The sequence below is a fragment of the Xenopus laevis genome, chromosome 8L, assembly GCF_017654675.1.
Source record: "Xenopus laevis strain J_2021 chromosome 8L, Xenopus_laevis_v10.1, whole genome shotgun sequence".
NCBI classification, from domain to species: Eukaryota; Metazoa; Chordata; class Amphibia; order Anura; family Pipidae; genus Xenopus; species Xenopus laevis.
Genome location: NC_054385.1, coordinates 9,705,047 through 9,731,311, shown reverse-complemented (window position 1 = coordinate 9,731,311; position 26,265 = coordinate 9,705,047). Strand labels below are relative to the sequence as shown.

General features: G+C 44.8%; 3 protein-coding genes across 9 annotated transcripts; 2 read left to right on the top strand and 1 right to left on the bottom strand.

The window, feature by feature from the left end:
• The first annotated feature begins 4 nt into the window (after positions 1-4).
• On the top strand, positions 5-4,942 carry asb6.L (ankyrin repeat and SOCS box containing 6 L homeolog). 4 transcript variants are annotated; one of them, NM_001090098.1, is given in 7 exon segments: positions 5-26; positions 338-486; positions 568-743; positions 1,436-1,542; positions 1,903-2,011; positions 2,137-2,223; positions 2,593-4,940. In NM_001090098.1, coding segments are annotated over 6 exon segments (1,275 nt in total). In that variant the 5' UTR covers positions 5-26; positions 338-370; the 3' UTR covers positions 3,273-4,940.
• Positions 4,943-5,594: 652 nt separating this feature from the next.
• ntmt1.L (N-terminal Xaa-Pro-Lys N-methyltransferase 1 L homeolog) lies at positions 5,595-24,687 on the bottom strand. Of its 3 annotated transcripts, none has more exons than XM_041572176.1 (4): positions 24,577-24,687; positions 8,727-8,901; positions 6,415-6,670; positions 5,595-6,327 (listed from the first exon to the last, which is right to left on the bottom strand). In XM_041572176.1, exons 2-4 carry the CDS (start codon positions 8,886-8,888, stop codon positions 6,071-6,073), a joined length of 675 nt encoding a protein of 224 aa, XP_041428110.1. In that variant the 5' UTR covers positions 8,889-8,901; positions 24,577-24,687; the 3' UTR covers positions 5,595-6,070.
• Positions 13,140-25,809, top strand: LOC121396878 (serine/arginine repetitive matrix protein 1-like). 2 transcript variants are annotated; one of them, XM_041572466.1, is made up of 9 exons: positions 13,140-15,254; positions 17,759-18,517; positions 19,070-19,136; positions 19,681-19,803; positions 20,043-20,725; positions 20,816-20,975; positions 23,842-24,004; positions 24,600-24,700; positions 25,264-25,809. In XM_041572466.1, exons 2-9 carry the CDS (start codon positions 17,839-17,841, stop codon positions 25,265-25,267), a joined length of 1,980 nt encoding a protein of 659 aa, XP_041428400.1. In that variant the 5' UTR covers positions 13,140-15,254; positions 17,759-17,838; the 3' UTR covers positions 25,268-25,809. The 2 variants fall into 2 exon arrangements, with proteins under 2 accessions (XP_041428400.1, XP_041428398.1); XM_041572464.1 differs by having other exon boundaries at positions 24,600-25,809.
• Positions 25,810-26,265: the final 456 nt, after the last annotated feature.

Below are 26,265 nucleotides of genomic sequence, written 5' to 3'. Positions count from 1 at the left end.
GGTTGGCAGGTTCCGGCGGGGCGTAGGTGAGTGTCCGATATCTGTGAATGGAACAGTGAGAGGGAGCGCCGTAGATCTCATCGCGGTGATTTAAAATAGTCCCCAATATTTATCGGTAATCGAGTCAATATATTGTGTCAGAGAACTGATACTATTGTGAGGCCAGTCCATAGAGACCCAGTGCTGAGCTCACAGGATTTATATTACTGGCCTTTCTATAATCAGGATCTAAATCTAAAGGGGAGCAGAATGAAGCCATTAAGCTGCTGTACCTCAACCTGAGCCCCATGACTCACTGACCAATCACTGCTGTCTCTCCCCTGTACTGATAGAGCAGGTGCTGGAGGAAGCCTGAGACTCTCTTGCCACTATGCCGTTCCTCCATGGTTTCCGGAGGATTATATTCGAGTACCAGCCTCTGGTGGATGAGATCCTGGCAGCAGTGGGAATCCAGGAGCCGGGGACATCACATGAGAGCAGCAGCAGGTAGTGGCACCTTCTAACCAGCAGCATGTGAGAGTCAAGTCTTATCCCATGATGTAAGTCACGTGTCCTTTCTGCTTTTAGCTTCCTGCTGGGGGAGAGTGAGAAGGTGCTGGAGCTGAATGAGTTGCTGGAGAGACATTGCCAGTGTTCTTATTACAAGGAGGGAGTCAGTTATTCTCTGATGAAGGTGGCAGAGCTGGGGCTGATCCCACCGGCCAAAATTCTCCTGCAATGTGGGGCAGATCTCAGCTTTGAGGGTAAGTACAGCCAGGGGCTCCCCAATACTGTCTGTTCACTACACTTCCTGTCAGATTGTGTCACTGAAGGGAACAGACAGGGTTAATGCTGACTGACCATCTGGTCGTGTATCTCAGCTCAGGACAGTTCTATCAGGCCTTTATCTGTCCCTGATGAACCTGCTGTGTGTCTGTAAATAAGAAAGTGAAGGAGATCCGCACAGTGTCAGATTGTCCCTCCTAGGGCCCACCAGGAAGTCTGATATTTAGGGCCCACCTAAGAGTCTGACACTTAGGGGCCCACCTGAGAGTCTGACACTTAGGGGCCCACCTGAGAGTCTGACACTTAGGGGCCCACCTGAGAGTCTGACACTTAGGGGCCCACCTGAGAGTCTGACACTTAGACTCTTAGGTGGGCCCGTAAGTGTCAGACTCTCAGGTGGGCCCCTGACATTTAGGGCCCCATCTCGCAGCCAGGCCAGTCCCACCCTAGATCCCCAGCTCCTCTTCTCTTGCTACAGTTCTAATTGGTCGGGTTGTTAGCCACTGTTTAAGTTATGGGTCTATCTAGCCTATCAACTGATTACTTACAGCCAATCAGAGTGGGCTTTGTCTAACCATTTGAATTTAGCCTCCCCCTGTTCTGGCCTATTGTGCATCAGCTGTCACTGCAGTGCTCATGTATCTCTTGCTTGGAATCTTTCTCATGGCAGATCCAGTGACCTATTACACGGCGATACATATCGCAGTACTGAGAAACCAGCCGGAAATGGTGGAGGTGTTGGTGCAGAGCGGCGCTGATATTAACAAGAGAGACAGGGTGAGGATCGAGTCTCCACTATACTGTGGGCTACAGTCTGCTGGCTAAATACTGGTGGCAGTCAAGTGGCTCCACATCATGCTTCAATATCGTGTGCCATGCCCTGTGCTGCGCTTAAGGAAAGCCCCTCCCTTCAGGCTAAGCTCACATTTCCATTTCTGGGTTTTTCATTCCACCAATACACAAAAGCCTGGGGACACACAAACCTCTAATAGGCTGGATTATCAGTGTAAACAATATCTCCAGCCAATCACAGCCTTTCACTCCGTATAAACGGCACAAACAAAAAATACATTGTGCACCAAGTGACCCAACAGTGCAGTGTCTCCTCCTTTACCTTTTGTGTTTCATCATATACAGATCCATGAAAGCAGCCCATTGGACTTGGCTAGTGAAGAACCAGAAAGATTACCGTGCCTGCAACGGCTGCTGGAGCTCGGCGCAGATGTAAACGCAGCCGATAAAAATGGTAAGTGGATTTAGGGATGCAGACTGGGATACCTTTAGAAGGAATGTCAGGGATCTTGTATTCAGAAACGATTCTGCCTTATTAAAGGGAAAGTCACATTGTATCTTGAACTGATTGTTACACAGGGAAGACGGCGTTATTACACGCGCTGGCCAGCAGTGATGGGGTTCAGATCCATAACATAGAAAACATCCGCCTGCTGCTTGAAGGGGGTAAGTGCGTTCATTTCTTGTAGCGTCTGTGCCTTAAAGTTGTGTAATATTCCATTCCATTATTACGGTCTTATTAATTGTGACCTAATAAGCAGTCAGAACAGATTCCAATTCAGCCCCTCCTTGGTAGGGTCTGTCCAAAATCAGACAGGTCTGAAAATCCCATTATGAGGAAAGGGCTGGAGTTGAACTTGCCTGGCGGGTCTCCCTTAGTATGGTTTGATCAGGAAATCTTCAAATCTATGGGCTGAGGAAAGGTTCCCGTCATTTACTCTCCTCTGTTATTATTCTATGGGTGTCTGGGGGGGCAGTCACCTTCCAGACAGCAGATCGGTGTTAATAAGATGCATGTGATATCTCTATACGTAGGTGCTGACGTGAAGGCGACTACCAAGGATTACGACACAGTTTTCTCGTGCATAATCTTCCTACTGGGCGAGACAGTGGGATGTGACGAGGAAGAAGCCAAGATGATCAATCACTTCTGCTTTCGAGTCAGCCAGCTGTTGATAGCCCACGGCGCCAACCCCAGCGATTGCCCGTCCCACGAGTCCCTGACCCACGCGTGCCTCAAGAGCTTCAAGCTTCACTTTCCACTGCTCCGCTTCCTTCTGGAATCTGGAGCCTCGTACAATTGCTCCCAACATGGACCTTCTTGCTGGTCAGGCTTTCACATAGTCCTCGATAGGCTGTGCAGTTATCTCGGCACCTGCGATGACGGTGATTCCATGGACCTGCTGCAGAAAGCAGAATGTGCCCTGGACCTTATGATAGCCCAGTCCTCTCAAGTCAAACTGCCGAGGAACTTTGAAATAAACACAGCAGGGTGCAGCATCCACGCAGACAAAGTGGCTGCTCTGCATCAGTCGCTGAAAGAGCTGGAGCATTCCCCTCCCACGCTGAAACACTTATGTAGGGTATTCATACGTCAGAAGCTCCGACCTTGGCCTGTGGATGTAAAAGTGAAAGCTCTCCCCCTCCCCGACAGGCTGAAATGGTATCTACTTCTCAATCACTCCTCAATCTGTTCTAATGAGGAGGATCTATAAAGGGCAGGCTTATTGTATTTTGCGTACGGTGGCTCAAATGTATCAGAACTAAATCATAAGCATCAAGGCACAGAATGCAAGACCAGCACTGGATGTCTAGTGGTTTATTGAACATATGGAGACAGACAGACAGACATCCTGTGTGAACAAATCTTTTCATTAGTATAATTTGCTTTGTTGGGGGCACAGAGGCGCTTTGTCTTCCATGATTTTCCAGTGGAACACCGCAGCAAACGAAATGCCATCCCCTTAAGTGTTTAGTTAGGGAGAAGCAAATACGAATGAAAAGGGACAGTTTATTGGCCTCGTGACAGAGATTCCTCCTAAACCTGCTCTTTGGGGCACCCCTCTGGCAGCCTCTTCACATTGCTCTCTTATTAAATATGGTGAAAATGTAAAAATATGAACCTGTAGCATCTAATCAGATTTACTTTCATTAAAGGAGAAGGAAAGCTACTAAATTAGCCACAATAGTGCAAGCTATAGGACTATATTTATTCTGCAGAATGCTTTACCACACCAGAGCAAACGGCTCTAGAAGCTCTCTTGTTTGTTTAGGATAGTGTCTGCTATATTAGCTTGGTGTGACATCACTTCCTGCCTGAGTCTCTCCCTGCTCACTCATAGCTCTGGGCTCAGATTACAGCAGGGAGGGGAGGAGGGAGAGGAGCAAACTGAGCATGCTCAAGCCCTAGCCCTGGAGGTTAAACTGAAAGTCTGATACAGAAGCCCATGAGTTCACAATAGAAGGAAAGAAATACTGTGTTTCTTTTGACAAAGGACTCAGAGCAGCATTACTTAGAAGGTTTACTGGTGTATTTATATAGACCTTTCTGATAAGGCTTACTTAATTATAACCTTTCCTTCTCCTTTAACGTGACTGAGCATATTCCCATTAACTGCTCCTTCAGCCTCACCCAACTGTCAGTAATAATGAGGGCTCAGTCTCTGCTCTGAGGGGTTCAGGTACTAAACAGGCTGAGGCTGCTGCTTATTCACTGTACAGATAATACAATCTTTCCAGGGGTAGAATGAAGTTGCTTAAACATGGAGACCTGTCGGAGGAGGATGATTTTCATACCTGACCAACAGATATGTGACCGATTTTTAGCCAGATATCAGTTGGGCAGGCCTGTGGTGGGGTCCATACACCAATCAGAACAAAGTCAACAGCTATTATTGGTTAATCCAATTCTATTGGACTTTTAACTGGCTGAAGCAGAATACAACCAAAGACCTGTTGACTTGGTTTAGTTGTGGCCAATCCTACAGGTGTTAAAAAGGCTTCCATCCCATTGGCCAAAATAGGCACAGTTTGTCAACACCATTTGGGGTAGTCTTATTAGAATGTATAAAAAGTTTCCCTTTTACATTGAACCCTTTAAAAAAAATAAAACGAATTACCTCCTATAAATGAGTTTCTGCAGAGCGGAGACAAGTGCCCTTGCTGGTTCCATAATCTATGAATTCTTCCCATTTGCAGAGAATGAGCTGCCTCCTCTTGCTTTAATTCATGGCTTGTGCTTTGGAAATAGAAAATGGTACATTCACAAGGTTGGGTTATGATTCGTTTACTGTCTTGGTTGTCGATGGTTTCAGTTCTCCTTTGTATGCATCACCCCAAAAGGCAAAGGAAAGAGTATTTATTCTAATAAATGTCTTACAAACGCCCCCCCCGGTTTCTTCTTGCATGTTTGTGATCCTATGAATTTTCTCTCTATACTTACTGCAAGCTGGAGCGCCATCTACTGGATGAAAACAAAATCACAATTCCACCTATGAAATATGGCTGCTTTATCAACCTAATACAGAAGGAAGCCAAAAGAAGGTGTGGAGGGGTGAGAGAGATTATTAATAAAGTTGTTAAACATAGACACAAGAATACAATGTTTTTAAGTGGCCGTTCTCTTCCTATTTACTGAATGGTTTAACCCTTACGCAGTTATATGCAAGTCCACCTACTTATATACAGCAAATCACTGTCTGAGAAGTCTGAGCCACCACAGAAGCCCATGCACCTCAGCCAAGCCCAGACACGTGAAACAATCAAGCAGACTTCATGCCTTCATGGCATTTAATTCACCCAAGACGTTCTGGGTTGTCATTCCTCTGCTTGCACATCCCTAATATAAACAGAACTAGAAAGTTGCTTGGTGGGGTTCACCATGGCAAGAACAGATACTCCGTTTGTGTTGGGGTTCCTGGGTCCAACCACAATTCAGGACGTGGGTAAATCCATCCAATCAATGCTTGTGCACACACGTGTAACCCCACTTTTGAGGATGGGTTTGGGCTGCACGCAACTGAAGGGAAAAGCAGGAACAAGGAAAAATAATTTATTATATTAAAATATTAACATTTTTGGGAGGTGCCATAACTTTTTCTAGTATATGAAAGCACGCTTCCATTTCTCGACACACACACACACACACACACACACATAGTTCTTTGTAGCTGGGGTGCAGAGGGGGCACCAGGCCATAAGCCTTACTGTACTCTGGGGAACAAAAAGTTACCCCCAATAATCCTACCGGTCAATTCCTTCCATGTGGTCCATCACATTCTTACGATTTCCTTTAATGAACCATTTCTGATCTTTAGAAAATCTCAGTTTCATGCCTTTTTTTCTCTTAAATTGTTCCCGTTCCAAATCTTCATTTGTCACAGCAGTTCTCCTATTGGTACCCCCCTCCCCCGTCTCACCATCATGCACAAGGACATCTTTTGGCAAAGCAGAACAGTCAGAAAGGCTTCCCGAAACGATGGACCGGTCTATGAGCAGGTTTCCGGCGCCGTCTTTATCTCATAGCGAAGGAGAAGACGTGGTATATCTCGTCGGGGAAATTCTCCTGTCTTTCAACGGCCAAAATGGAGAGGCCGGCTTGTTTGATGAGTTTCCTGACTAAATCTATTTCTCTGCAGATGCTGCTGTCCACGTCGTCCATGATGGAGGCATCTTGAGTGACGTTGTCCTTGATGACGATGATGCCGTTTGGCCGAAGGCCCAGTCTGCACCTCTGCAGGAAGTTCACCAAGTGTTCATCTGTCAGATGCCCTGCCGTTAAAGAAAAGGGTTCAACACAAAGCACCAGACTGGGATTTAGGCGCTGTGCATGCTGGGAAAGGCTCATCTCGTGCTTACCTATTACCCACTGGATCCAGATGACATCATAGCGGTTCGGCTCTGGAGAAAACTCTTGCAGGCCGCAGCAGAAATAGTTCCCAACTCTCTTGCCTTCCTCGCCGAGGAAGCTCTTGGCTTTGTTCAGAAATTCATCCGTCACGTCCACCATGTCTACGGTTTTAAAGAGCGGCAGCAGCAGTCGTTTAGTGATCCTGCCGATTCCAGCGCCGCAGTCTAGAGCGCATGCGTTTCCAGTCTTGTTCGACCCTTCCTGCTGTTTGGTGAGAACAGAAAACTATGGTGAGAATGTCTCGTCTACTTAAAGATGATTAAGGATCATGGGCTGTGGGACCCAACCTGATTCCACTGTAGCAATAGGCAGACGGGTCTCCTTTAAGAAAGGCACCCTAATGGATTTCACAAAGATGGCGGCTAATTGCAAAGGCATAAATAGAGACACGTGAAATATGCAAATCGAGACTAAATTAAAGGGATTCTGACATGATTTTTATGATCTAGTTTTTATTTCTAAATTACACTGCAAATAATTCACTCTACAATATAACATTTTATTCCTTAACCAACAAGTGTATTTATTTAGTTGTAATATTGGTGTGTAGGTGCATCTCAGGTCATTTTGCCTGGTCATGTGCTTTCAGAAAGAGCCAGCGCTTTAGGATGGAACTGCTTTCTGGCAGGTTGTTGTTTCTCCTACTCAATGTAACTGAATGTGTCTCAGTGGGACCTGGATTTTGCCAATCGTACGATTTTCAGTGGGAGACTGTCACCAGCTTTGTCGGACATAACTTTCATACGATTGCTGTCAGGGGCAGAACATCGACTGATCTGGTCGGGAGATGGGGAAGTCCGATTCTAACAATTGGATCTTTGTGTCTATGGTCAGCTTTAGGGAGTTGCTATCTGGTTACCTTCCCATTGTTCTGTTGTTAGGCTGCTGTGGGGGGAAGGGAGGGGGGTGAAATCACTCCAACTTGCAGTACAGCAGTAAAGAGTAACTGAAGTTTATCAGAGCACAAGTCACATGACTGGGGGCAGCTGCTGGGAAACTGACAATATGTCTAGCCCCATGTCAAATTTCAAGAGAGAAATGGAGAAAAAAAACCAAAACATTTTCCCATGACAGTATCCCTTTAACGTGTCCATGCTCCTGCCAGTTGGCTGTTAATCAGCTGTGCAGCTATAAGCCAACCAGTAACACAAAATAAAGACTAGCATTTGCGCTGCCTACCTGATAACATGACCTACAACTCCCAGCATCCTCAGCCAGATGACGAGAATTTTCGATGACGACAGCGTGAGGGATTGTTGTGGGACAGTTGAGCCTGCATAGCTGTATTTTTATTTTTGATGATAAAGCACTAGTCAGGGAACGCACTATTACACCGGCAGCATCTCGGTTACTACTTACGTCCTGTACCTATCAGCTTTCAGAGAGCTACTTAAACATCCACAACTAATCACATACCATTGGGGAAGTGGCACGGGTGTCCTCGCAGCCAGTATCTGCTCTCTTCTATCTCACGACCCCCTCAACTTCAATCACACCTTTAAAGGAGATCTAAAGCCTAACTAGCTAGAAATGTTGTACATGATGTTTTGTGCTTCTGTACCAACCAGAGCCCTTTAGCAGTAAAGATCGGTGTCTCCAAAGATGCCCCAGTAGCTCCCCATCTTCTTTTCTGCTGATTCACTGCACATGCTCTGTGCTGCTGTCACTTACTGAGCTTAGGGACACACTCACAATATACAGTACACATAGAATAGAAATGTCACAATATAAGGCTGATTAGTAATTAATACACATAATTACTACATGGCAGCACAGAAACCAGTGCAATTAGCATCAGAATTTAATAATCAGCAAACCTGTAGCATCAGCTTATATTACAGGGGAAGCTCATTTTCTGCTGGATAATTAGTGACGAGCCCTAAGCTCAGCTTCTCAACAGCCAATCAGAGCCCACTGAGCATGTGAGTGTCACAGACACTTTCCAAGATGGTGACCCCCTGTGACATGTTTGAAGTCCTGGATCATTGCTGCTATTGACAAGCTGAAACTTTAGGCTGGTGCAATAAGTTCACTATATAAAATTTTTAGCCACATTCATTTTTAGGGTTTATTTCTACTTTAAAGCCATCACTACAGTATGCAGTAGGGCAGCTCCCCCAAATGATAATTAGATAGAAATGTAATCAGCCCTAGCAAGTGTCCTGTCTGGCTTTCACCCCTCAATGTCTCCAATTCCACATATAAAACTGTAGTTGCAGCACCAATGGATCAACACCTCGATGCTTCCGTGTATACTCACTCTGAGAAACCTCTGCAGGAACTTCTTGGAGCCATTGAGATCTACGTTGGATATATGACCGTATCCTCCCAGCATGCCGTCCACCGTAGGCGGAACATTCTTCCAATAATTCTGGGCTTTGCCGTAAAACTGGGTTTCGTCTTCCACCAGCTCCGTCGACATTATGGACTCAGATCTGGAGGCACGAGGAAAGAGTCAGCTTTCATGGACAATAAGCAAGTTATGGAACAGTTCTGTGTATCGAAATGAGACACATAGAAATATAGAGAGACAATTATGACTATATAACAAGACAGGAGTCGAGTATAGAGATCTAGTAAGACAACCCTGTTATAGTTCGATGCACAGGCAGCAGCTAATGATAGAATTGGTTACTGCCTGGTAACCAATCAGTGGAAACCAAGAGAGCTGAAAAGCAGGAAGTAGTGTTCTGGCTATTATGTTACACATCCAGTCACTCCAGCCTTTATACATTACATTTTTGGCTTACTAACTATATTAGATACATTTTTTATTTTGCACAGTCTATTTATTTACCCAGTTTTTATTTTTATACTGAACAATTCCTTTAAAGGGCCTAAATGTGGCTAATCCAATCAGATGATTGTTGCCTATAAGAACCTATTTTTTTTTTAGGGACCTGGCTTTGTGCATGGAGATATTATTGTGCTGAAACAGGGAAGAGCCTTCCCTGACCTGTTCCCTAAAGTGTGACGCATTGAATTGTCTAGAATGTCACTGTAACCTGTAGCTAACGTTTGTTCTCACTTGAACCAGACCCAGACTTTAGATTGCCAGATCAGAGGACTTGTTTCCACTGTAAGAGCCAGCTGGTGAATCAATATGGCAGCTCCCTCCTCCCATATGTATAAATACAAATATACAGAGAAGGAATGTTCTGGGCACACAATAAGCTATACCCTCATACTGTACTGTCTAAGGGAATCAATATGGCACCTCCTCCTCCCATATGTATAAATACAAATATACAGAGAAGGAATGTTCTGGGCACACAATAAGCTATACCCTCATACTGTATTGTCTTAGGGAATCAATATGGCACCTCCTCCCATATGTATAAATACAAATATACAGAGAAGGAATGTTCTGGGCACACAATAAGCTATACCCTCATACTGTACTGTCTAAGGGAATCAATATGGCACCTCCTCCCATATGTATAAATACAAATATACAGAGAAGGAATGTTCTGGGCACACAATAAGCTATACTCTCATACTGTACTGTCTAAGGGAATCAATATGGCACCTCCCTCCTCCATATGTATAAATACAAATATACAGAGAAGGAATGTTCTGGGCACACAATAAGCTATACCCTCATACTGTACTGTCTAAGGGAAACAATATGGCACCTCCCTCCTCCCATATGTATAAATACAAATATACAGAGAAGGAATGTTCTGGACACACAATAAGCTATACCCTCATACTGTACTGTCTAAGGGAATCAATATGGCACCTCCCTCCTCCCATATGTATAAATACAAATATACAGAGAAGGAATGTTCTAGGCACACAATAAGCTATACCCTCATACTGTACTGTCTAAGGGAATCAATATGGCATCTCCTCCTCCCATATGTATAAATACAAATATACAGAGAAGGAATGTTCTGGGCACACAATAAGCTATACCCTCATACTGTACTGTCTAAGGGAATCAATATGGCACCTCCCTCCTCCCATATGTATAATACAAATATACAGAGAAGGAATGTTCTGGGCACACAATAAGCTATACCCTCATACTGTACTGTCTAAGGGAATCAATATGGCATCTCCTCCTCCCATATGTATAAATACAAATATACAGAGAAGGAATGTTCTGGGCACACAATAAGCTATACCCTCATACTGTACTGTCTAAGGGAATCAATATGGCACCTCCCTCCTCCCATATGTATAAATACAAATATACAGAGAAGGAATGTTCTGGGCACACAATAAGCTATACCCTCATACTGTACTGTCTAAGGGAATCAATATGGCACCTCCCTCCTCCCATATGTATAAATACAAATATACAGAGAAGGAATGTTCTGGGTACACAATAAGCTATACCCTCATACTGTACTGTCTAAGGCAGTGATCCCCAACCAGTAGCTCGCGAGCAACATGTTGCTCTCCAACCCCTTGGATGTTGCTCCCAGTGTCCTCAGAGCAGATGCTTATTTTTGAATTCCAGGCTTGGAAGCAAGTTTTAATTGCATCAAAACTAAGTATAGTACCAAGTAGAGCCTCTTGTAGGCTGCCAGTCCACATAGGGGCAACCAAATAGCCAATCACAGCCCTTATTTGGCACCCCAAGGGAGTATTTTATGCTTGTGTTGCTCTCCAACTCTTTTTACATTTGAATGTGGCTCACGGGTAAAAAAAAGGTTGGGGACCCCTGGTCTAAGGGAATCAATATGGCACCTCCTCCCATATGTATAAATACAAATATACAGAGAAGGAATGTTCTGGGCACACAATCTCATACTGTACTGTCTAAGGGAAAGTTCTCACTTTAAATACAGGTTTTAAGCTCAGACATGCCATAGGTCCATGTAAAGAGTGCTAATGAACAGAGCAGGTTTCTCTCACTGTTCCTCTCTGACTGGGGGGTCGTTGCAAAGCACTTGGCTCAGTGAAATCCAATCCAAAGTGTGTAACGCAGGGCATTCTCACATTAAAAAGAAATTCAGTGCAATGCTCTCCCTGACGGCAATTCTATTTTTATGACTGGATGGATTAACCCCATTTATGCCAGAAGGGTCTATTTTATCCACAGCAGGAGAACAAAGCAAAGATCGCGTGCCAGGCTGGTCACTTCATCACTTCAGATAATCCTGGTGGCTAAATTAGCCGGGGTGTGACCCAGTGATGATAAGCACAGAATGGAGACGCCATCTGTTAAAGGAGCCAAATGGTCAGGAAGGGCCAGCAAAGCTCTCTAAAAATAGTCATTCAGTCCCAGTGCTGCGCCCGCATAGATGTACCAGGAATAACTGGCAGGGAGAAAACAGGCATCTCTGTGCTGACAGTCAATAGCTGGACACATAACAGACACACACAGTGAGTGAATGTGACAGAAAGTGGCCTCAGCTTCTAACTGTCAGCAACAGAGAGGCCATAAGCTCTGAGTTCACTGGCAACACCAGACAGGGATCTCTGTGGCTGTACTGAAGGGCTGTGCCCGTATCATTCCTATAGATAAAGTGCCGGGTGCTAAAGGCATGGATGGGGAATGGGTCTGCAAGGAATGAGATGGGCAGGGGCAAGTAACGGGGAACCTCCAGCACTCCCTGTGAGGTTGAACTACACATCCCAAGCTCCCTATAAGAGCCAAGGCTTGTCAGCGGGATGCTGGGAGTCGTAGTACAACTACAGCAATTACTACACATTATTAGACAAATCTATATGTGGAACTAAAATCACTATCCTATGTATTTGTTCCCCTTTCAGTTAACTCTTAGTATGTTATAGAACGGCTAATTCTGAGCAACTTTTCAATTGGTCATTTCTTTTAATAGTGTTTGAATTATCTGCCGGACTCTTTGCAGCTTTCAAATGGTGGGGGTCACTGACCCCATCTAATAACAAATGCTCTGTAAGGCTACAAATATATTGTTATTGCTACTTTGTATTACTCTTCTTTCTATTCAGGCCTCTCCTATTCATATTCCAGTCTCTTGTTCAAATCAGTGTATGGTTGCTAGGGGAATTGGGACCCTAGCAACCAGACTGCTGAAACAGCAAACTGGAGAGCTGCTGAATAAAAAGCTAAATAAGTCAAAAAGCACAAATAATAAAAAGCAATAGCAAACAGTCTCAGAATATCCCTCTGTACATCAGACTGACAGTTCAAGGTGTACAAGCCCTTTAGGCAAGTATAAAGTTAGGGGTCCCTGTGATGATGATGGTGGGAGGCTTCGGGGACAACTCCCTCAGCGCAGTAGAAAGAAGTGAAACCCCTGAGGCCACGAGTCTCCCTGTGCCCAGTCACTCCCGATACTCACCGGCACTTCCCCCGCCCAGGCACCGTCACGCCACTCAAAGACCCGACAACTGCTGCTCAGGGGGGCGCATGAAAACTCTACTTCTAACAACACTTCCGGTCTCCCGGCCACTCCACCAATGGCATGTCGCTTCAGCGGAGCGTCCAATCAGCGTGGGCTCCAAAGCACAGCTCTATACCAATCAGAGCCGAGTCTGGCGCCTTCTTCCATATGACTGACATCCCGGTTGTCCAATGGTGAAGTAAACCGGTAATGTCCCGCATGACAGTGAGAGGGGAACGTGGTGTGTGACAGAATCTCTCCCCGGGTCTATATATGATTATTAATATACTGGAATGTACAGGCGGGGATTAGAGGCCTATATTTACATTTCTATAAGCCACGCCCACTGCACAGCCTTTATTTAGTGAAGTATAAATGACACTGGGGCCCTGCAGGGAAATCTTGTGCCCCCGTGTGTAAGTGAATAACACGAAGCCTGTAATTAAGAAATGACTCTCTCACCCTGTGTCACTTGTTTTGCCTCCTCTCCCCTGGTCTCCCACAGTAACAGCCCATTGTCCACATCCTTTAATTGGCCCCAAATTCATTTTTACCCCCACAACTGAAACATGACACCCCCAAAGCCACTTCAGATACAGGCAGAGTCCTGCACAGCTGCAAGTGGGGTGTAGCCTGGGGCCACTGTTAGAGACCAAAGAGAAACATGAAGACAGTAGAGCAATGGCCCCAATTACTGGGGCTCCCCCTTTTCTGGAAAAAAGATACTGGCCTGCCTATATTTTTGTGGGTTTTCCCTATGAATAACATTGGCATCAGGCCAGGCTAGTAAAATACCGGCTAGGTGGCAACTCTAGATGGCAGTAGGAGCAAGATGGAGACAGTAGAAGAAATACGGCGGCAGAAGGAGCAAGATGGAGACAGTAGGAGAAAGATGGTGACAATATGAACAAGATGGCGACAGCAGGAGAAAGATTGCGGCAGAAGGAGCAAGATGGAGTAGTAGGAGCAAGATGGAGACAGTAGGAGAAATATGGCGGCAGTAGGAGCAAGATGGAGACAGTAGGAACAAGATGGCAAAAGTAGGAGAAAGATGGTGGCAGTGGGAGCAAGATGGCGACTGTAGGAGCAAGATGGCGACAGCAGGAGAAAGATTGCGGCAGTAGGAGCAAGGTGGAGTAGTAGGAGCAAGATGGAGACAGTAGGAGAAATATGGTGGCAGTAGGAGCAAGATGGAGACAGTAGGAGCAAGATGGCGAAAGTAGGAGAAAGATGGCGGCAGTAGGAGCAAGATGGCGGCAGTAGGAGCAAGATGGCGGCAGTAGGAGCAAGATGGCGGCAGTAGGAGAAAGATGGGGGAAGTAGGAGCAATATGGCGGCAGAAGGATCAAGATGGCAACAGTAGGAGAAAAATGGTAGCAGTAGGAGCAAGATGGAGACAGTAGGAGCAAGATGGAGACAGTAGGAGCAAGATCGCGACAGTAGGAGCAAGATGGAGTCGTAGGAACAAGATGGAGACAGTAGGAGAAATATGGCGGCAGTAGGAGCAAGATGGAGACAGTAGGAGCAAGATGGCGAAAGTAGGAGAAAGATGGCGGCAGTAGGAGCAAGATGGCGGCAGTAGGAGCAAGATGGAGGAGGTAGGAGCAATATGGCGGCAGTAGGAGAAAGATGGCAACAGTAAGAGAAAAATGGTGGCAGTAGGAGCAAGATGGAGTAGTAGGAGCAAGATGGAGACAGTAGAAGAAATATGGCGGCAGTAGGAGCAAGATGGAGACAGTAGGAGCAAGATGGCACCAGTAGGAGCAAGATGGCACCAGTAGGAATAAGAACAGTTGGAGCAAGATGGTGACAGTAGGAGAAAGATGGTTACAGTAGATAGCTACAGCAGGGCACATCAGAATCAATAACATTTTATATCAGTGTTGCCCAACCGGCAGCCCTCCAAGCACCCCCAAAGAGACAAAAGCTGATGGGGTTAATGGGAGTTGCAATTGAAGACATTTGTGGATATTTCTATTACAGGTGTCCTCAGATTCCTCAAGGGATAATAATAGCTGCTACTTGTAGCTGGCTAGAAACAAAGGTTCTGTTATTACCTATTTGTATACAGTGGGTCACTTTCTCTATACGTACAAACCCAAAAAAAACAAAGTTTGTAGCCAACTACTAGTAGCAGCTACTATTCCCCCACCCCACGAGACATGATCCATAGATGTAGATATATATATACTGTATATAGACATATCCCCCTTTATCCCTGAGCAGGGTGTTACTAAAAGCTTTTGAGCAGGAGAGCTGTGTCCATTCTGTGCAACCATGACAGCGGGGAACAACAATCACACCCCATAACTGCCTCTCACACCTACAGCCAAACACTAAACACTTGTGTTCCAGGATGCAGGTAGGGGCGGAATGTAGGTTCCCAGCAGAGAAGACGCAGAAAGAAATGGGTGCTACAGGCTGGTGGGTGCATTCCTGATGAGGGGAAGCAGCACTGAATACAGGTATTTATATCACACTTATAATCATATATAGAGCAAAGGCATCCGTATTGTTATATAGGGAATATTATACCCCTTATAGTAACACATATCCCTTTCATGGATATATTCTAATTATTCATTAAAGAATAAAGTTGCTGCAGAACAGCATTTTGCATTATTCTGGAGTGCATTTTAAGAGGTAAGAGGGCTCATGTACTAAGTAAGTATTGTATTGTCAAACAATAGGAGGGCAATATATAGATATAGGCAGAACAATGTGCAAAAATACTTGCTTTCTGCATATATGTGCTGTGGAACTGATATACTGTCTTGTGGGAAGGCAGCTTGCTGTGGAAGTGTGTTATGCCAGTATTTAGGGTGGGGGTCGGAGGGTGTTAACGATATTACAGATATAATGAAATCTGCATAGCTCATAACAAGGGTACAGATATATACAAACTAGGGATTTCTTGTCACAAAACAAGGACCTCTAATTTGCATATGCAAATTAGGATTCCGAATGGGTTCGGTATTCAGCCGAATCTTTCGTGAAGGATTCGGGGGTTCGGCCAAATCCAAATAGTGGATTCTGTGCATCCCTAATAGAAACATTGGGTACTGATATACTGTCTGGGTACCCAGGGCACAAATAAACACTCACCCTAAATCTCCCCCTAACTGACCTTCAGACTGGGCCCCCTTAGCTCATAACAAGGTTACAGATATATAGAAACATTGGGGTAACAGTCACCCTGCTATAGTTCCAGGGGTACCCAGGGTACAAATAATCACTCACCCCAAATCTCCCCCTAACTGACCTTCAGGCTGGGCCCCCTTAGCTCATAACAAGGTTACAGATATATAGAAACATTGGGGTAACAGTCACCCTGATATAGTTCCAGGGGTACCCAGGGCACAAATAAGCACTCACCCAAATCTCCCCCTAACTGGCCTTCAGACTGGGCCCCCTTAACTCATAACAAGGTTACAGATATATAGAAACATTGGGGTAACAGTCACCCTGCTATAGTTCCAGGGGTACCCAGGGTACAAATAAACACTCACCCCAAATCTCCCCCTAACTGACCTTCAGACTGGGCCCCCTTAGCTCATAACAAGGTTACAGATATATAGAAACATTGGGGGTAACAGTCACCCTGCTATAGTTCCAGGGGTACCCAGGGTACAAATAATCACTCACCCCAAATCTCCCCCTAACTGACCTTCAGACTGGGCCCCCTTAGCTCATAACAAGGTTACAGATATATAGAAACATTGGGGTAACAGTCACCCTGCTATAGTTCCAGGGGTACCCAGGGTACAAATAATCACTCACCCCAAATCTCCCCCTAACTGACCTTCAGACTGGGCCCCCTTAGCTCATAACAAGGTTACAGATATAGAAACATTGGGGTAACAGTCACCCTGCTATTGTTCCAGGGGTACCCATGGCACAAATAAGGACTCACACCAAATCTCCCTCTAACTGGCCTTCAGACTGGGCCCCCTTAGCTCATAACAAGGTTACAGATATATAGAAACATTGGGGTAACAGTCACCCTGCTATAGTTCCAGGGGTACCCAGGGTACAAATAATCACTCACCCCAAATCTCCCCCTAACTGACCTTCAGGCTGGGCCCCCTTAGCTCATAACAAGGTTACAGATATATAGAAACATTGGGGTAACAGTCACCCTGATATAGTTCCAGGGGTACCCAGGGCACAAATAAGCACTCACCCAAATCTCCCCCTAACTGGCCTTCAGACTGGGCCCCCTTAGCTCATAACAAGGTTACAGATATATAGAAACATTGGGGTAACAGTCACCCTGCTATAGTTCCAGGGGTACCCAGGGTACAAATAAACACTCACCCCAAATCTCCCCCTAACTGACCTTCAGACTGGGCCCCCTTAGCTCATAACAAGGTTACAGATATATAGAAACATTGGGGTAACAGTCACCCTGCTATAGTTCCAGGGGTACCCAGGGTACAAATAATCACTCACCCCAAATCTCCCCCTAACTGACCTTCAGACTGGGCCCCCTTAGCTCATAACAAGGTTACAGATATATAGAAACATTGGGGTAACAGTCACCCTGCTATAGTTCCAGGGGTACCCAGGGTACAAATAATCACTCACCCCAAATCTCCCCCTAACTGACCTTCAGACTGGGCCCCCTTAGCTCATAACAAGGTTACAGATATAGAAACATTGGGGTAACAGTCACCCTGCTATTGTTCCAGGGGTACCCATGGCACAAATAAGGACTCACACCAAATCTCCCTCTAACTGGCCTTCAGACTGGGCCCCCTTAGCTCATAACAAGGTTACAGATATATAGAAACATTGGGGTGTCACCCTGCTATAGTTCCAGGGGTACCCAGGGTACAAATAATCACTCACCCCAAATCTCCCCCTAACTGACCTTCAGACTGGGCCCCCTTATCTCATAAGAAGGTTCCAGATATCGCTCGTTATTGTCAGTCATGAAATCAAATCTAATAAATCGAATCTGTTTCAGGAGAAGGTTACTGGATATGATGCAGCCTGTTTGGTGTGAAAGAGTCAAATACAGGGAGAAGGAGGAAGAAGAAGAAATATATGTTGATGGAAGTCTCTGGAAGAAACATGAAAAGCTTGGACGGATTCTACAATGAACTTCGTCAAAAATATCCCAATACTTTCAGTTTGGCGCCAGAGCTTGGAACAGGGAACAGGGAGATCCATAAACTGCCACAGCTTGAATGTACAACACCTCTTCTGAGTCGACTCAACTTGCCAAATGGAATTTCTCCCCAGCGGGTGCCTCCGGACAGCCTCGTCTGCAAAGTCCAGATTCTCAAAACACAACATGGGCAGAATAAGAAATCCGAGATGCCCCAACACACGGTCATTATCCAGGACAAAGCTGTACCTGTTCCAGCGGTGTCAAGAAGGGATCACTTAGCTCCTGAGAATGGAATCACCTTCCGACTGCCTAGTCTAAGGGCTCAGGTGGAACAGAACAAAGCAGAACTAAGAAATAGGCTTAATACCCTAAAGGAAGGAGATGGCCCATTACAGACTGGCCAGAATGGCAGTGCCACGGCGAGGCTAACAAGCCAGGGGAAGAACACTCAGAATTATTCCTCTAGTGAGAACATTTTCAGCAGTCACACCAGTCGCTCTCCTACAAAGCCCGATGTACTAGGAACCATCATGAAAGAACTGCTGCCCAGCAAACCAGGGAGGTTGACCAACCAGGTGTCTCTAAACAGCAGGGAGCAACCACACAGAAATGGTTAATGGGTTTAATTAATGTCCAGCTTTATTGCCACTATCCTGTCCCTCACAGTCAGCCAAGCTTTAATCTTCCCCATTATGTGCCATAGATAGAATCTACTTCCCTGGTACTAAAGTTACATTGTGCCATGTATTTATGTGGGTATGCCCATAGACATCCGCCCTTCCATATCCTACCTGTCCTAACTTGTGCATCATTTAGAAGTTGGGGAGCGTGGGCAGGTGTAGACCACAAAGGAACCTTGTACTTGCACCCTGCCCTATGATAGGTGATAAAGACAGGATGATCAGGCCCATCAGCATTTTGCACCTATCAACCTAATTTCCAGTTCAGCACTGAGTGCACAGCCAGTCACTGAATGCAACTGCTTTTAGAAAGAGCACTATTGGGCTCGATTTTGCACCCCTTGCATCCAGGGTCTTATGGCTTTATCTTCCATCCTGCAAGATACCTATATTCCCTTTTCATGCCCCACCTCCAGCTTCACACTATTTACCAAACAACTTTGACCCAAAACACGGTTTACTTCAGTTTTCCTTTCCTTTGTAGGCCCAAGTGGATGTGTCTCTGACAGTGACTCGGGGGTATCTGCTTGTTCTCCAATAAAAGTATTCAGGTAAAGTATGGGAGGCTCTGTGTGGAGAAGTCCACATTCACAGACTGATGCTGTCCTCACATGTTCCTTCAAGAGTGGGAAGGCAATATCAGCTTGTGTATGACCAGAGGAGCAGGGCATGTTGGAGGGATTTGGTGGATTCCAGAGATGGCAGAGAGGAGAGATATTAAGGAAGGAGAAGGAGGGAGGTGGAAAGGGCAGAAGAAGTTGGAGTAAGGAGATGGTGATAGGAGTTGAGATCTGACGGCACTGAGACCTTAAGATGCTTAGAGAAAGCAAATTGTGTTGCGATAAACCAAGTTTCAGAAAGATATTATCTTTCCTAGATTGTCTCACAAGCCAACAGTCTATTTTTATTCCCAATCCTATTGGTGTGTGGCACAACCTGGGTGGAATCCACAACTTCCTAAAAAGCTTGCCTTTGTATTAGTAATATTATGACAAATGCAATTGAAGCAGAAGCAATGTATCTATTTTGGTTGTCCTCATAGAGATACTGTACATGCAGCTAACTCTAATTTCATTTTCTCTTGCCATTTCTAAGGCCAAAACTGAGGAGCCCACAAACACCTCCTGCTCCAAGTGATATTAAAAGGAACTTTACTTTCAAATCCCAGGCCGCATATGGACCAGTTAAAGCCAATCACGCCGTGATTCCTGGACAACAGTAAGTCATTTTATTTTCTCATATTTATATTATTGTAACATCCTGTTATATCCTTATTGGGTAACTGCAACTGTGTTCTCAATTCACCATCCTGTGCAGTGGTTACCCAGAGTTCGACAGTCTATAACTCAATGGATAGATGGCCAACCAAGGCAAAAATATGAAAAAAAAACTCTATAAAATGAAATCAGTGAAAACACCACATCCCAGTTAAGGCATTTTTATGTTATGTGTCATAGGGTCCCACCCATGAAGTTGTCAGAAAGCACTGATTTGAGCCAGTCCATAAAGAGCAGCTCCATCAACTTCGGAGACAGGATAAAACCACGACCACCAACAGCTCGAGTTAGATTTGAGGATGAATCTGAGCAAGAGGCAGAGTCTCGCTACCAGGAAAGATTTGTTATAAAGATGAAGGAAGCAGAGAAGTTTGACAAGAAAAGTTTATCAAGTACCTCAACACCCTCAATGGACAGTAACAGAAGATCAATGAATAGTTTATCATGTCACTCAACACTCTCAATGGACAGTAGTAGACGATCTCTCACTAGTCCCACACCTCCATCTCCATCACAGAGTGACAGAGCACAGACTGGAACTCAACCAACCACCGGCCATCCTTATAGACGTCAACCGTTTCCACCAAGTGTAGCTAAGAAAGTGTTAATCGATGTACCCAGAAGTGGGCAACCTCATAGGTACACTCTTTATAATGAGAGCTCTCGAGGAGAGAAGCTTAACAACCAGGTTCTGCCAAGATCTAGTAAGGAACTGGCCTCTCATCCTGGTGTCAGTAGGAATTTTGCTACCAACAATAGGGAGTTTAGGTCTAAAGAACAAAGCATGTCTGAAAAGAAAGAAAGCGATAAAGTGGAGCAAGGTAACCCACCGGTGAGGGCAAAAGTTGGAGAAACTGGAGAAGGTAAATACTGTTTGTTATGTGCTGTGCCAAATCACAACTGGACATATTTCCTTTGCTTATTTTGTCTATCTAACATTTGTCTTTCCCAAGGTGTAGACATATCTATTTACAGTAGAGTTAAGAAGAGCCTGCACGTTACTAGGAAGGTTATGAGCCAGTCAGAGAAAAGTGATCTGCTGAACATAGACATCCAGTTTGTCAGTGAGCTAGAGACCAGCCAATCGCTACAGCTTCTTCCAAGAGGTCGTGGGTAAGTGTGGTGTTCAAACACATGGCCTGTAGATGTCACTGTGCTCAAGACTTATACTGTGCATACTTTCTATACAGCTTGTGGTGTTAGCGTTGCTTACTGTTGTGTAATGGCTGCATGAGCCTGCTAATAAAGCACTGTTATACTCTACTCATCCTCGGCTACCAAAACATAACAGTAAGGTATTGTAAGAACCTGAGTATGGGTTTGGTAACGTGAAAAAGAAGAGCCATGCTTTAGATACTAGAGGTAGAGACAAGACCAAATGAGTGATTTGGTAGCACAACCTTTCTATAGAACACATGTATTTTTGGCTTTGGTTGCTAGCCCATCAGTACTGCCAAATAATATGCTACTGAATAGACTGCCATTACTGGGTTTCCTATGAATGCTGGGGCCCCTCAGCTCAAACAGAGTTCTACACAGAAGCCCAAGGAGCCTTCTTCATAACCTCGATCTATACAGAAGTTTAGAGAGAGAAAATACTTAAGCTATCTACCTTTGCACATTCTCTTTATATATCCTTGAAACATGAACCTGCAGCTTCCTGGTTGCCCTTCCCTAACTGCCTGGCCAGAAAGGCAGTAAGAAAACTCTCATGGTGAATTTAGGTTTACCACCTGCCTTTTGCAATGTGCCTAAAATCCTAGCAGCCTTATTAGCAAATTAGAGCTCAGCTCTTCCAGTTTAAGCCATTATGCATTGTTTTTGAGCTCTGCAGCTTGTCCCTGACTTTTGCTTCTCCTGATCTTGCCTTGGTCTTGTTCCTGTCCTACTTGTGCACCTGTTCCAGTCTGTTCTTCTTCACCTGCTCAAGTTTTTCCTGCTCTTGCACCAGCTCCAGCCAGCTATAGTCTGTTCTACTCCTCCTCCTGCTCCATTCTGTCTTGCTTCTCCACCCACTCTATGGGGAATATTTATCCAATAATGAAATTAGAGATCACCACAGTCCACTAGAGTGAAATTCCACCACTCTCCATTCATTTCTATGGTATTCATCAAAGGGTGAACTTTCACTTTCACCCATTGATAAATACTCTTTTAAAAATCCCATAGAAATGAATGGAGAGAGGCGGAATTTCACTCTAGTGGACTGTGGTGATCTCTAACTTCCCTCTTTGATAAATATACCCCTATCTCTTGTAGGATTGCCACCTAACTGTTATCTTACTGCAGGGGCGCTCCACCAATGAGGCGAGTTGAGACACTCGCCTCAGGCGGCAGCGCCCCCCTGGTTACCAGGGGCGGCAAAAATGCCGCTCCTGGTAACTAAGAGCCGAATTTCCGGTTTTCAACCCGGAAATTCGGCTCTTCTAGTGCAGAGAGCGCAATTGCGCTCTCTGCACTAGCGTCGTGCAGCGCCCCGACCCCCTCCTGCGCAGAAAATGTGAGCGCCGTGAGGAGGGGTCGGGGCGGCAACGGAAGGCCGCCTCAGGCGGCATAAAGGCGCGGATCGGCGCTGTCTTACTGGCCTAGCATGTAAAACATAGCAGTAATCCTTACATTTAGTCCCTGACCTACCCACCTAAGCTCTTGACCCACCCCCAATCCAAACCTTTTTGCTTCTCCAATCTCTCTGTTGAGTTATAGCCCTGTCCCTTTTAATATCACCAGCCCTATTGTACGCCCTCATTTATGTCATGGTCTTCTCCCTATAGCCACTTCCCCCGGCCAGCTGATACAAGCAATTCTGAAATGTGGCGACCTACAGGCCCGGACTGGCAATCTGTGGGTTCTGGCAAATGCCAGAGGGGCTGCTGTATAGTTCAATAGAAAGGTACCATATAGTGGGCTGGTAAGGGGCTGTTTGGGCTGGTGGGGGCTGTTTGGGCCTCTGTGTACTTGGAATGGAAGGGCCTATTTTGACTCCCAGTCCAGGCCTGGCGACCTAAGTTCCACTCCAATCTGTCCTGCTTCTTCACCCACTCAATCCTGCTCCAGTCTGTCCTGCTTCTTCACCTGCTCTAGTCTCTTTCTGCCTGTTCCAATCTGTCATACTTATCCTGCTCCATCCAGCTACAGTCTGTCCTGCTTTTCCATCCGCTCTGTCCTGCTCCAATCTGTCCTGCTCCAGTCTGTCCCGCTTTTCCACCCAGTTTTCTGCCCAGTTCAGTTTTCCTACTTCTTTAATTTTTTCATCCAGGCCTGTATAGTATCTTTAGACTCTCTTCCCTGTTTAGTCCCTTATTGGTCCAAAAACACTCTTTGTCTAAAGGTCTCAACCCCCCCTACAAGTATTGGAGATTACAGCAATTGGTCATGGGTGCAACAAGGCAGGATAGCTCTTGTCCCTGTTCTACAAAGATTATGGCACCCAGGTTATTGTTGTCTTTATGAGCGATCTATAAAAAAATGAATGGGATAAGGGCCACTCGGGTTTCCAAGTATTTGCTACAAACATTAGAGATATATTTCTTATAATTAATGCAATGCAAAAATCAACATCGACGGTATGGGTAGAAATGTGCATTTTTTTCCAAAATAACAAGCTATAAAATCTTTTGGTGCTCTAGGTAGTAAAGCAAAATATGTATCTATGTGGTATATGAATGGATACAGGAAAAAGGCAGATCTGAGATGGGCTCTACATGAGCACAGTTGTTCACCCAGGGTGTTTAGATGTGGGTATTAGGTGAGGTTAAGCAAATGATTCTTTAGCGCTAGAGGTGGCTCACAAGCTCAGTATGAAGGATTTAATAATCTCATATAAAACGCAGCGCTACATACTCACAGTGCTGTGTTCCCTCCTTTGTGATATGAGACAATATCCTGGTAATATTATTTATGATCCTGGGGATTTGGTGGCTTCTCCTTCTGTTGCACTAAGCGTTAGGGACTTTGTTATCTCCATTCTGTCTCGTGCCAGGCAAGAAAAAGTAGCGTTGGATAGAAATTCTCATTCAGGAAGTAGCAGCCCTGTTCCGCTCAAAGAGTTTCTGCAAGGGGAAGGTGCTCCAACAAGTAGCAAGCGCAGTAAGAAGACAGAGGAACCCACCTCTGCAGGCCCACCAATGAATCGCATGTTAAAGGTAAGTGTGGTCAAACAGATGCAATGCTAGACATGAGCTTCTTTATCAGCACCCCATGCTGATTTTTCTAGGTTTTTTTAATTCATAGCCTTTCCCAAGGGGTTCATCAGTAATCACAGGGGTTCCGTACTACTTAGTTTGCAAGGCAACAGTTATGGTCAATAGTTGTGGCCTATTTATAGAGGAATTTTTCTACTTAGTTGCCAGGGCATTCCCATCGAAAGATCTTAAGTACTTAAGTGTGTGCCCATACATGTTGGTGGGACTCGAGTAGAATGGGGCATGACTGGGGTCAAAATAGGCCCTGGCACGTCAAGTTCACAAATACCAAACAGCCTCTGGGAAAGTTTAGCCTCCATAGAAAGAGGCCAACAGCTATATATTCATATATAACCATAAGATTGCGAATGGAAAGCCTTTTATTGGTAGCCCTCATAACCAAGTTAATCGCCCAGTTAGAATGGTGATATTGGGGTGGTGATAATGGTCCAGGGTTGTTTGCACTGATGAACTTCCTGATGGGGGAAAAGATTCTTATTGCATATAGATTGGATAAATTCATCAGTATTTACCTTTATTTGTATGTCTCTTTAAGGCACCCCTTCTGCCCATGAGGATGATGCATTCATTCCTGAAGAAAGGCCGAGCCAAAAATTACATGGTTCCTGTACCGCCTTCCCCTCGGCAGATGCAGAGGTTAGATCTGCACCCAGTAGTTTCTTGCTCCACTGCTCCATTATCTGAAAAACAAAAAGAGCAGACGTAGAGACTGCTGGGGGCCTTATGAACTTAAAGGACCAGTGTAGGCAGGAGAACCTCAACCTTTGGTCATTTTCCTGCCTAAGTCAACTCCTTGGCTGTTCTACTTCTTGGACCCTTGTGGAATAGGGCGAGATCACTAGTCTAGACACAGCAATTGTGCTCTCCTACACTTAAAAAGCTGAACTTTCTTTTAAAAACCAAGAAGTTCTGCTCTTAAATTAATTTATTGGTGTCTGGACGGCTGAACAGGGTGGCAGTTTCAGTATATCCGTGCCTTGGAAATAAGCTTTTTAGCCTCTCTGCTGCTGATTAGTGGGGGCTGGTAGCTGTGAGCAGTGGTTGGTGTGGGAGAAAGTGTGGGTGGTGGTGCAATGTGAATCATATGGGTTCCTGGTGGGCTCAAAGTACCTCAATCTCAATTGATGGGCCATGTTATCAAAAAAATATTTAAAAGTCCCAAATACTCGAAATGACTCTTTCCTTTCATGTCCCAACAGGTAATTATCAACTTACACCCTGTAGTAAGAGGAAGAAGTGTAAGACTGGAATCAAAAGACCTTTTACCAAAAACACAATATACAGGGGATAGTCAATTGCTGTGGTTTCTGCTATAGTTTGCCAATATCACCCAGACTGGGCAAAGACTGACCCAAAATGAAAATTTGCATCCATTTGCAATCCAATTGGCTTATAAAGTGCAGACAGAAAATCCAACCAGTCCAGTCTAAATTGTACTGGATTCTTCCCCAGCTGGACATAAAAGCACCAACATAATTGGTAGCAGCTTCCCGGGTATGAACCATACTCAGAGTCTAAACATCTTATAAACCGGTCAAGTCTCTGTCTGCAATGAGGCTCTGAAGAAGGTCTTATTATATTATGTAGATGGATAGATGATACCTTCCAGCTATGTTTTACTACTCACTGTGCATGTACATTACCGTATTTAGATTTCACTTCTTAATTAGTTTTTTACTGGAATATATATGTTGATGGTGTAGTTTTGTATCATACTAGTGTTCAATAAAATGTAAAAAGCTGCATTTAAGCCTTGTATAATATATATAGTAAAGCTGGCCATACATGGCAATAATCTCTCCAATGGTCAGGTCACCGACCAAGGATTTCAGCCCAATATCCCTCCCAAACACTGGGTCAAACCTGATCTGAAGATTGTATAAAGTAGTTAAATAAGAAGAGGTAATTCTGCTGCTAAACATAGGTAACACCATTTGCCAAGAGACGTGGTGCAAATCTGATAATAATAATAATAATATTAGGCTTGTTGGTTCTACTTACAACTCCTAGAAATACATTCTTCTGCACTGTGATTCCACCTAGTGGTGAAACACTGGATATGTATTGGTTAATACAATTTCCGCATTGGACTTCAAGTTAAGAATCTTCTTTGTTTTATTACAGCTGCATTTCTTATTTCTGCATTTTTTATTTTTTACACGGGGGACCCTGCATTTGGCACTGGTGCAGATTTATTCCAG

What these genes read in the sequence shown, in the direction of transcription:
- asb6.L (XM_041571948.1), top strand. Translation starts at nt 371, where the DNA reads ATGCCGTTCCTCCATGGTTTCCGGAGGATTATATTCGAGTACCAGCCT. An exon ending in GGCAGATCTCAGCTTTGAGG is followed by an intron (nt 744 to 1,435) that starts GTAAGTACAGCC and finishes TTCTCATGGCAG; the next exon opens with ATCCAGTGACCTATTACACG. An exon ending in CCGCCTGCTGCTTGAAGGGG is followed by an intron (nt 2,224 to 2,592) that starts GTAAGTGCGTTC and finishes CTCTATACGTAG; the next exon opens with GTGCTGACGTGAAGGCGACT.
- ntmt1.L (XM_041572176.1), bottom strand. Translation starts at nt 8,888, where the DNA reads ATGTCGACGGAGCTGGTGGAAGACGAAACCCAGTTTTACGGCAAAGCC. An exon ending in TCCTGCAGAGGTTTCTCAGA is followed by an intron (nt 6,671 to 8,726) that starts GTGAGTATACAC and finishes CTCACCAAACAG; the next exon opens with CAGGAAGGGTCGAACAAGAC. An exon ending in CTGGATCCAGTGGGTAATAG is followed by an intron (nt 6,328 to 6,414) that starts GTAAGCACGAGA and finishes CTTTAACGGCAG; the next exon opens with GGCATCTGACAGATGAACAC.
- LOC121396878 (XM_041572464.1), top strand. Translation starts at nt 17,839, where the DNA reads ATGTTGATGGAAGTCTCTGGAAGAAACATGAAAAGCTTGGACGGATTC. An exon ending in AGTTGGAGAAACTGGAGAAG is followed by an intron (nt 20,726 to 20,815) that starts GTAAATACTGTT and finishes GTCTTTCCCAAG; the next exon opens with GTGTAGACATATCTATTTAC. An exon ending in CAATGAATCGCATGTTAAAG is followed by an intron (nt 24,005 to 24,599) that starts GTAAGTGTGGTC and finishes TGTCTCTTTAAG; the next exon opens with GCACCCCTTCTGCCCATGAG.